The 11,590-nt window shown below is 41.3% G+C and overlaps 1 protein-coding gene across 6 annotated transcripts in view; it reads right to left on the bottom strand.

Moving 5' to 3' along the window:
* Nucleotides 1-8,519: 8,519 nt before the first annotated feature.
* Nucleotides 8,520-11,590, bottom strand: part of PIK3CB (phosphatidylinositol-4,5-bisphosphate 3-kinase catalytic subunit beta) — a 183,726-nt gene continuing 180,655 nt past the window's right edge. For all 6 annotated transcript variants that reach the window (XM_073023562.1, XM_073023563.1, XM_073023564.1 and 3 more), the window contains 2 exons: nt 10,645-10,777; nt 8,520-10,028 (listed from right to left, as the gene is read on the bottom strand). In XM_073023562.1, coding sequence (XP_072879663.1) covers nt 9,891-10,028; nt 10,645-10,777 — 271 coding nt within the window. In that variant the 3' untranslated portion in view covers nt 8,520-9,890. The remainder of the gene's footprint in view (nt 10,029-10,644; nt 10,778-11,590) is intronic.

Genomic DNA, 11,590 nt, shown 5'->3' with positions numbered 1-11,590 from the left:
TTTCAGCTTGTTATTAATAGGTGAGGACTTCCTGTAATTTTGTTGTTTTCTGATTGTTCTGCATATCCTTTCTGCCTTTATTCTTCTTTTTACTTTCTTTTATGATTTGGTGGGTTTTCTTTAGAGTAACAACATTCCTATTCCTGTTTTGTGTATCTGCTCTACCAGTGAGTTTTATTACTTTTGTACGTTTTCATGACGGTAGATGTTGTCCTTTTGTTTCCCAGTGTAGGGATCCCTTAAATATTTCTTGTGGGGCTAGTCTAGTGGTAATGAATCATCTCCATTTTTGTTTTTCTGGGAAAGACTACTTTCCCTTCATTTTTGAAGGATAACTTTGCTGGACATAGGATTCTTGGTTGACAGTTTCTTTTTTTCTCTCAGTACTTTGACTATTTCATTCCTTTCTCTCCTGACCTACAAGGATTCTGCTGAGAAATTGTTAGTCTGATGGAGATTCCCTTATATGTGGTTTGATGCTTTTCTTTTGCTGTTTTTAGAATTATCTGTTTTTGACTTTTGACAGTTTGACTACCATTTGCCTCTGGGAAGACCTCTTTAGATTGAATCTATTTGGGACTCCTTGAGTTTCCTGTTTCCAAATGTCTATGTGTCTTGCAAGACCTGGGAAGTTTTCAGCTATTATTTCATTAAATAGGCTTTCTATACCTTTGCCCATTTCTTCTCCTGGAACTCCCCAAATTTGAATTTTTGTGTCCCATATGTCACATGGCTTGCTTTACTGTTTTTTATGTCTGACTTGGTTATTTCAAAAAATATGTCTCAGTTCAGAAATTATTTCTTCTGCTTTATCTTGTCTTATGTTGTCTTCAATAAGATGAGGTTATATAGGTTGTAGTGGGACTTCACGGGGGATAGGGACACCAGGTGAACCAGTCCTCTAGCACCAGTGGTGGCAGCAGAAGGGTAGGTGGGCCAGTCCTCAGTTGCCTGGGTGGTGTACTTCATGTGGCAGGCTCAAGTGCTGGCAGTGGTAGTGGCAGGCCAGGCAGGTGGGTCCTTGGGGCCCTGGGTAGCAGTTGTGGTATTGACAGTGGCAGTGATGTCAACAGGCTGGCCCTCAGGCCCCTGGGTGGTATGCATGAGTGCCAGTGGGGGTGTCAATGGGCTAGCCAGTGCAGTCCCTAGGCTCCTAGGTAGCATGCATGGGTGGGTGTTGGCAGTGGCAGTGGTGGGTGGGTTGGGCCTGTCCTCAGGCCCCCAGAAGTGCATGCAGGCACGGACAGCAGGAGTGGACTTGACAGGCCTGTCCTCACACCCTTGGATGGTGTGTGAGGGAGGATTGTTCCTTAGGTCTCTTCACAGCATGTACAGGTATGAGGTGGCCCTGCTGCTGAAAGGGCAGGATTGCAGTTGGTGGCAGCACGCTCGGGCAGTCAGCTGCCAGGCTGCAGGGATGTACACTTTGGCCCCGTTTGTCCTTGGGGCAGCCTCCCTGATGTACTTCACCACCCATTCTCTAGGGTGTAGGATACTATGTGGGCTAGAGTGCTGAAGAACTGGCCATAGCACTGGGTCCAGCTGGCATTGCAATGCTGCAGTCCTCTAGGTGGTTGTGGGAGGATGTCAGTGGGGCTCCAGGAATGTGGAGTTGCAGGGGCTGTTGAGTCCCAGGGCAGGATGTAGTCTGGTGGGGGCTGAGCTCTCATAATAACACCATGCTGCAGTTGCTTGGGTGTTGGGGGTGAGTGGGATCCAGTGTGAATTCCCTTTCTTGAACAATGCAGTTTTGTGAACTCCAAGCAGCTCCCTGTACTAGGCTCAGGGCCTGTTAGGGCCAAGGGGCTCTCCAGTGGCTAGGACTGCAGGCATCCCTGGTGGGAATGTGGACTGCTGGGAATCTTCCCCTTACCTTTTCCTAGTAATGGCAAGTTCATCCCAGCTCTGAGCCAGTTCCAGCTGGGCTAGGTGCTTGTTTCTCTCTCCTTCCGTACCTCAGAGGTGCCCTGTCATTTTCCTGGTGAATTCTAGTGTTCTCTCTTAGTCTACTTGACGTGTGGTTATCTACTTGCTGCTTTGCTCCCGCTTTGTGGAGGAGGTGAGTGCCAGGCACCTCATCAGCCATGTTGGTTACATCTTCCCTAAAAGAACTTGACACAGATCTTAAAAGGAACTTATGGGCTAATACCACTGATTAAAAAAAAAAAAAAAAGATGCAAACCCCTCAAATATTGGCAAATCAAATCCAGGAATACACATTTAAAAATACTTCACAATCAGCCAGGCACATTGGCTCATGCCTGTAATCCCACCACTTTGGGAGGCCAAGGGTGGCGGATCATTTGAGATCAGCAGTTCAAGACCAGCTGGGCCAACATACTGAAACCCTGTCTCTACTAAAAATACAATAAATAAATAAATAAATAAATAAATAAATAAATAAATAAGCAACCCAGGCTTGGTGGCAGTCACCTGTAATCCCAGCTATTTGGGAGGCTGAGGCAGGATAATCACTTGAACCCAGGAGATGGAGGTTGCAGTGAGCTGAGATTATGCCACTGCACTCCAGCCTGGGGACAAAGCGAGACTTCCTCTTGAAAAAACAAACAACAACAACAAAAAAACAATCAACTTGGCTCATTGCTGGAATGCAAACTTCGTTTAATGTTGAAACATAAATATAACTCGCCAAATGAGAAAAACCTTAGGATCACTTGAATAAAATGCAGAAAAATCATTTGATAAATTTCCATATCCATTAATTATTTTTTAAAAAATCCCTTGGCAAATTAGAAAGCTAAGGTAGCTTCTTTAGTCTCATAAAAGAGATCCACCCAGGTATTAAGCCCAGTACTCAATAATTATCTTTTCTGCTTCTGGGCTTAATACCTGGGTGATGAAATAATCTGTACAACAAACCCGTGACACAAGTTTACCTGTGTAACAAGCCTTCACATGTACTCCCAAACCTAAAAGTTAAAAAAATTTTTTTAAAAGAGAAAAATAGGAACACAAAAATGCAGTATTAAATCATAACTGCATAAAATTAACTGTAGCACATGATGTACTACTTTAATAATTTTGCAGCCTCTCTCATCGCTATTGTGGTGAGTTCAAGTGTTGCCAGTATCTGCTTAAAGTGCTGTGTGATGCTAATCATCTCTGTATGAGTAGTTTGTCTCTCCACATTTAGTGAAATTATGTATCATGGTGAAAAAAAAAGATATCCACAAAAAAAATCGACAGAGAAAAACCATACTTAGTATTGAAAACTTACCCTTCAGCAAAAGGTTGAATATCACTTCTATTCAACCTTTTACAAGAATTCGGAACCATTGCAGAAGGGCAAGAAAAAGAAATAAAATGTTGAAAGGAAGAAATACAGCCATAGTTACTTTCAGGTGATACATGCAAAATCAAAATAATTTATACAGGCCGGGCTTAGTGGCTCATGCTGGTAATCCCAACACTTTGGGAGGCCGAGGCAGACAGACTGCTTGAGTCCAGAAGTTTAAGGCCAACTTGGGCAACATGGTGAAATCCTGTCTCAAAAAAAAAAAAAAAAAATTAGCTGCGTGTGGTGGTGCATGCCTGTGGCCCCAGCTATTCAGGAGGCTGAGGTGGGAGGATCACCTGAGCCCAGGAGACAGAGGCTGCAGTGAGCTGAGAGTGCACCACTACACTCCAGCCTGGGTGACAGAGTGAGACCCTGTCTCAAGAAAAAAAAAAAAAAATTTCATACAAATAAATTGTTAGGATTAATTAAAAAGTTTGGTAAGTCTGCTAAATACAAACATCAAATGTATTTGTATGGACCTTTGCTCTGGAACTTTATTAAAATACAAGTTTGGCTGGGTGCAGTGGCTCATGCCTGTAATCCCAGCACTTTGGGAGGCTGAGGTAGGTGGATCACCTGAGGTCAGGAGTTCAAGACCAGCCTGACCAATATGGTGAAACTCTGTCTTTATTAAAAATACAAAAATTAGCTGGACATGGTGGTACGTACCTGTAGTCCCAGCTAAACTCAGGAGGTTGAGACATAATTGCTTTAACCTGGGAGGCGGAGATTGAAGTGAATCGAGATCACACCACTGCACTCCAGCCTGGATGACAAAGCGAGACTCCATCTCAAAAAATAAATAAATTAACTAAATTAAATACAGGTTTTAGGGCTCCACCCCCATTTCTAAATCAGTAGCTCCAGGGCAGGGCTCAAGAATGTGCATTTCTTTTTTTTTGTATTTTGTTTTTTTTTGAGACGGAGTCTCACTCTATCACCCAGGCTCGAGTGCAGTGGTGTGATCTCGGCTCACTGCAACCTCCACCTCCTGGGTTCAAGCGATTCTCCTGCCTCAGCCTTTCGAACAGCTGGGATTACAGGAGCCAGCCACCATGCCCAGCTAATTTTTTTGTTTTTAGTAGATACAGGGTTTCACCATGTTGGCCAGGCTAATCTTGAACTGCTGACCTCAGGTGATCCCCCGGCCTCACCCTCCCAAAGTGCTGGGATTACAGGTGTGAGCTGCCGGGCCCCACTAAGAAAGTGCATTTCTAGGGGTATCAAAAAATAGTAAGAATGAATAAGATCTAGTATTTGATAGCACAATAGAGTAACTATAGTTGATAATTTAATTGTCGATCTTAGAATAACTAAAAGAGTATAACTGGATTGTTTGTAACACAAAGGATAAATGCTTGAGGTAATGGATACCCCAATTACCCTGATGTGATAATTACATGTTATATGCCTGTATCAAAATATTTCATGTACCCCATATATATACCTACCATGTACTCACAAAAATTAAAAATTAAGAATCTGCATTTTTAATCAGTTCTCTCTGGTGATACTGATGCTCCTCATCAGGGGACCACACTTTGAGAATGATTGCTATAGATTAACAACAATGAAATTTACAGTAAAATTACTTACCCAGGAATCTAACAAATGATGTATAATATGTAAACACAGAATACTATAAATCACTGTGGATATAAATGAAAGAGAATCTAAATAAATGGGTATTCCACTTACATACTTTGGAAAACTCAATATTCTGGAAATGACAATTTGCCTCAACCTAAAATGCAATTTGATTCAAAATTTCCATAGGTTTCTATTTGTGGAACCCAATAAATCTGACATGTATATTGAGGCATTGTGAGTAAAGAGCACAGATAATTGAAACAGGCTTCTTACTTCCTGGGTTTGAATACCGGCTCCATCAACTACTCTGTGACTATGGACACGTTACTTAACTCTTCAAAGAAAACTGAGGAATGATACAATTTGGTGCCCATATGGGAAAAACAATTGACTTGAACTTCACACTGTAAAGAGCAATTCTAGGTAAACTACAGATCTAAATGGGATGGGTAAAAATATAAAGTGTGTGGAGGATAATCCAAGAGAATATCTTCAAGATTTCAGAGAAAAGAAATCTAAACACTTACACATGGGTACTAACCCCCCCAAAAAACAATGATACATTTTACAACATTAAAATTAAGATCTTGTGTTATTAGAAGAAACCATTAGGAGAATGAGAAGGAAAGTTACACACACAGTGGGAAAGGATTTTTAACACCTATGACTGACGAAAAGCCTGTATCCAAAAGAATATATAGAACTTCACAAAACAAAACAAAACAAAAAAGCAAAATAAAAAAACCCTTCTTCAAAACAACTAAAACCAAAAAACCAACAACCCAAAAAGCCAAAATGACAAGTAACCCAATAAAGAAATGGACAAAGAATTTAAACAGGAATTTCACAAAGGAGAAAATCCACATGGTCAAAAACAATACAAAACCCTTAATTTTATTACTAATCAAGGAAACGAAAATCAATTGATTCTATACTCCAGAATGGCTGAAAATTAACTGGGTTTTGTTGAGAATGTAAAGCAACAAGAATTCTCATGTACCACTGGAAGAGGAAGAAATTGGTACAACCACTTATTGTAGCATTACCCAGTCAAGATAAACATACACATAATCCTGTGACATCCAAAGTATATACATCCAAAGAAACATGTACATATGTGAACCAGGAGATAAACTATAATGATAGTGGCATGTATTATTCCTAATAGCCTCAAACTAGGAACAAACTGTATGTATCCTAACTGTAGAAAGGGTATAAAATTATGTGACAGCCACAAAATGGAATGCTATACAATGATAAATGAGTACAGCTACTTGCAACTATATGGCTGAATCTTGAAAACACAACACTGAGTGAAAAAACCTGACTAAAAAAGTAGGCAGCATAAATTCTAACATAAGGAAATAAATAATTGCCATAAGAGAGGGTATAGTGATTTCCTTGGCAAGGGGGAGGGACTCCTGACCAGGAATGGGAGCCTGAAGGACTTCTGAGGTGTTGGTAATGTTCTTGACCTGTGTGGTGGTTACATGGCTGTTTGCTTTATACATTAATGTTATTGTTAAGTGTCTATGCACCTTTCTCTAGAAAAATACTTTATTTTTCATAATTAAAAAAAGGTAGGAGAGAGGAAGATAGGGAGGGTCTGGAAGGCTAAAATTTCTAAGTTGTTGAACCTAGGCTTTGTCAAAATTGAAAAGGAATCATGGGTTCTAAAATGTTCGTATACATCTTAGAGTAGGAATAGCTCAGAAGATAATGTCAGATAGATTTTCCATCATTGGAGAAGAGGATAAAACTGCCAAATAATGAAGGAGGAAGCAACTCCATGAGGATGGGGCTAGATCCCTGAGAAGAGGTGTAGTATTCTGGAGTAGAGGAATGGGAAGGCAGATGGAAAGAAACAATTGTTGAGCATGTTAGTGCCCATGAATCCTGCTTTTTCTCACCTCCAAGCCTGCATATATGCTGTACCTAGCCAGCTCTTCCCATCTCTCTTCCCCTCCAAGGAACTCTAGCCCTTGCCCCCTCTTTTCTAAGAGCTGCTCATCCCCACTCAGCAGGGTTACATGGCATGGTACCTATCTGCTCTCTATTCCACAGACCAATCTTTCACCTTCTGTAGACAAGTGACCCCTATGTTACAGGCTGTCTGGCCAAGGTCTGGACAAGGAAGAACTGAGAATACCCTGGAGGGTCTCCCCAGAGAGGAGACAAAGATAGAACACTGGATGGGGCTTTCCTCCCCAGAGTTCCTTCCCTCAGTAGTCTTGGAGAGGGGTGAGCAAGGAAAGAAGTGAGTTTGAATTGGGGCTCAGCACAAGTTCCTATCCCTACTTTTAACCCAGGCCCTCCCTACCCCAGAGAAGTTGAGTGGGGTAGGTATTAATAGTCTCATTTTATCAATTAGGAAGCATAAACCCTGAGAAATAAATACCTTACTTAAGGGTAACAAAGGCAGAGTTGGATTACAAATATTGGTCTCTGGAGTCCAGGGTCTGCCTATAGACAGGAGGTGAGCACTCCAGAATTACTTTAACAGTCATCTTCTGCACTGCCTGCCCCCTCCCAGCCCCTACCCCCGCCAGATACTGTAGACACAGACGCTATCCTCAAATACGGAAATGTACAGTTTCTAAGACCTTGTTTCAGGGGAACATGGGAAAGGATCAAAAGACAGGAATTAAAGTGTTTTGGGATAATATCCATTGTTGGTCAGAGTGCTCAAGAGGCAAGACACGGGGTAACCAATCCTACATAGGAAGCTGTTCGCGCAGTCTGGAGTCCTAACGTCCTGGAGCGTAGCTATCCTTCTGCCTTCTACCTTTTCCTCTCTGGCCCAACCAGAGCTCCTGAAAGTCACAGACATGTCAAAAAGTCTGTAGGGAGTGCTTGCTAGGAATGCTCAGTAGCTACTAAGCAACGCTGTCCTGCCTACACTGGAGTGGGGGCCTGTAGAAGAGGTCAGAGGGGAGAGGGTCAAGAGTTATCCTGGGTTCAGGCCCAGGACTGTTTGGGGACACACATAGAAGTTCATTTCCCTTTCTTGCTCTTAAAGACATCCACATTCACTGATTTGGCATGTATTTATCAAGGCCCTCCTTTTGGCTGAGGAGACCCCTCTGGAAAGAATGGTATCCATTTCTTCCTGGCAGTGTTCACCATTCTCCAAACCACTGACCTGTGGCCTGGTTCATGAAGTGGTGGGTGGCTACTAGATAAAGATCTCTGAATAAACCTGTCCTTCCACAGTCCTATTCCTGGAAGTCTCAGTGAGTCTATACCAGCCCTGGAAATGAGGAATCCAGAGGCCATCTCCCATCCTCAGCTGAGTTATTTCCAAGGAACTGGACTGCTCCGGCATCTGCCCTGTGAACAAGAGCTCCAAAGCAGCACAGTCTGGCCTTGGCTCAGGTGCCAAGTAACTACCCAGACCTCAGGGCACCTGCCATATGCATGGCTTCTTACCTCAGGCTCCCACCAAAGTCCAAAGGGCCTCCTACACCATGCCTGATGAGGCTGGGAAACAAGGGGAGAAGTCAGAGAAGAGGCCATAATAGGCCTTAGCCTATTTCTGAGGTTGGTTTGTCTACCGACTTGGCCATTTCTTGGAGTTCCAGTGCAAAGTTCCAAAGGCCCACTCTACCCATAAAGAAGAGGCTCACCCATCCCAAGAACAGCCGAAACCAGCTCACTCATTTATTTGACTGAGAACATTAAGAAGGACAACAAAATTAAACATTCTTTAATAAAATTCCTATAGAAAACTCAGTCATAGGGCAAATACTCAGTTCTCTTTCCCATATCACTGAGGATTGAGAGCTCCCAATATTCTTTGGAGAATAAGCAGTAGTTTTGCTGGATGTTGCCAGAACTCAGAGAGATCATCCATTTACAGATTCAAACCAGTAGTTCCTATTGCACATATTAATATTACTTGCCCCTAGCACCCTAAATATATGGTACCTCAACAAATAACTTAAACGATTTCCATGTGGCCTGAAACCATTTCAGTTTGAACTAATATTCTTGAAAAAAATCATATTATTACAAGTTTTAATAAATACAATTAAGAAGAGCTGGCATTTTTCTAAAATACTGAATTTCAGATCTGGAGTTTATTCCATAAATAGGTTCCTTTTCATTTGCTTGCTTTCTTGGATACATTTGCTCAAGTATTATTCTCTATGAAGTGAACTCTTTCATAGATACCATATAAAAACTGTATTAATATGTGCCTCATTATAGAAGCAGCTGGAAGAACTGGATCACACAGTTACCTAACTGAAAAGTAACTTAGGAAAAAGCTCTGCTTTTTGTAAAACTTTAAATCACAGGCTGAAGAATACCAAAGAAACATGTATATAGAACTCCCACTAGAAATTTTATAAATATATATGTAGCATATTTATATATATTATATTTGCCTCACCAGTAGATTTTCAGCAAGTCTGGCTGGAATGATGCTATCATGGAAATAAATATTAACAAAAGAATTAATGAGTATCCACAGGTTTACAAGATTTCTTCTGGAAAATAATCAAAAATTCAGATTATATTATAATTTGCAGTTTACACAATTTTAAAAGGGAAGAAAGATGCCTTTCTTTTTAGCCTCATTTGGAAAGTAAGAACAGCCACCAACCCCCAGGTGTGGAAAAGTTGTTGGCTGAGTGACAATACTTGGTCACAACATTGAAAAGAAGTATTTACACCATTCTGGGAAAGTACCAAATATTAGAAAGAAACAAACAAAAACAGAAACAATCTCTAGTAGCATTCCTTGGCGTGCAAAGTCAGCAGGAAATGATTATCCATTGACAGTTTTCATGATAAGTCTTGGAAGCATTCAAAAAGCAGAGGGAATCATCGGGGATTGTTCAGATTAGGTTCTGTGGGATGCCTTGTTCTTAATTTAACTCTGAGTTTCAGGATTTCATTCCCTTTATAACATCTCTGACAGGGTCATGTTCAATTTAGTGCAAGTGCAAAATGAAAACGAAATGAAACCAACAAATACATTAGGAGCGAAGGCTGATCGTTAAGATCTGTAGTCTTTCCGAACTGTGTGGGCCATCCAGTTCACTTTAGTAGTCCAGCTTTCCCTGAGCGCCTCATCAAATTTTTGCTTAAACTGTTTGAGTGCTTCTTCTTCACTCTTCCCTAATGCAAGAGAGTCCTAAAATGGAAGGGGAAAAATATGATTTTATATAACTTCAGTAGAGATGTGCAAATATCAAAGTCTGCAGAGGCTGGATTAGTTGTGCCTCCCCAGCCACCATCAGGCAGCACGCTTCATGTTCTTATTTAAATATCATCTGCAGGAGGCAGAACCCCAAGATAGGGAGATAATATGACTCCTTCCAAAAGGTTTTTGAAGATGAAAATAATTTATAATTACTGCAGGACACACAGCTGCTTGGCACTACCACCCAAATCCAGTAAGATGACTCAAGACCTACTAAGACCCTGACAAAAAAAAGGCAGGCTGTTTAAAATCAAGGTGCCAACCCGCGCCTGATCTGCGGTCTTTCAGTAATGTGAGTAAGAAGGCTATAGCCCAATACCAGTCTACTTTATGCCCCTTCTACTGATGGGAAAATCTTCTGGGTTACACGCTACTCTTCAAAATTCCTCCTTTATATGAATTTCCCAGATTCTTTCCCTCCTGACTAAGAACCATCTTAGAGGAAATGATTTTGTTCTACTCCCTTCAGCCACTTGAATAAAACAGGCAGCTAAAACTGAGCTCAATGCCCACAAAGTCCAAGACAGAAGGAAAAGTGGTTTTATACCTTAAGATACTGTATATCCTTGACTGATGTGAGCTCAGGAAGCCCTGCAGTCAACATCAGCGCAAAGAGAGTGATGAAAAGATTCCCATGCCGTCGTAAAATCAGATATGCATCCTCACAACACTGGCGGAACCTTTGGGTGATGCAGCAAATCACATGAGCACAGTGTTAGAGGGGAGACAGCACATTTCATACAGGAAATTAAGAAAACATAGCTAGATTTTCTATTAGAATAAGAAAATTCCTACTGAACTAAAGGTTTATTTCTGATTTTTACTTCTGTGAAAACTGTCCCAGGACTAAAATCTACATAAAACAATCAATCTCTCTAACATCACAAATATATTTTTCAAAAACACAACTAAATAGAAATTCTATGATGAAAGGCTATTACATTTTTATTAATAATCTAGACATTTTAATTCTATGAGACACAAGAACTGATTATTGAATCAGTTATAATTATAATCCACAAGGATTTCTGAGCATACTTCTGGTTTTTGTATTTGTGGTCTGATTCCAGAAACTAATTTTTTTAATGTACCCCCAATCAGTGTCAGTGCTTTTACTCCTTCCTGTCATCCTGCCTTCCCTCTCTCTTCTAAGATGGTCCTTCAAGAGGATCATCCAATGTTGTTTTTTTGAGATAAAGCCTCACTCTGTCTCCCAGGCTGGAGTGCAATGGCGTGATCTTGGCTCACTGCAACTTCTGCCTCCCAGGTTCAAGCAATTCTCCTGCCTCAGTCTCCTGAGTAGCTGAGATTACAGGCATGCGCCACCACACCTCGCTACTTTTTGCATTTTTAGTAGAGATGGGGTTTCACCATGTTGGTCAGGCTGGTCTTGAACTCCTGACCTCCAGTGATCTGCGTGCCTTGGCTTCCCACAGTGCTGGGATTACAGGCGTGACCTACCATGCCAGGCTGAGTACCATCCAATTGTATCC

Source organism: Chlorocebus sabaeus, chromosome 15 (assembly GCF_047675955.1).
Source record: "Chlorocebus sabaeus isolate Y175 chromosome 15, mChlSab1.0.hap1, whole genome shotgun sequence".
Lineage (NCBI taxonomy): Eukaryota > Metazoa > Chordata > Mammalia > Primates > Cercopithecidae > Chlorocebus > Chlorocebus sabaeus.
This window is presented reverse-complemented; position numbering and strand designations above follow the sequence as displayed.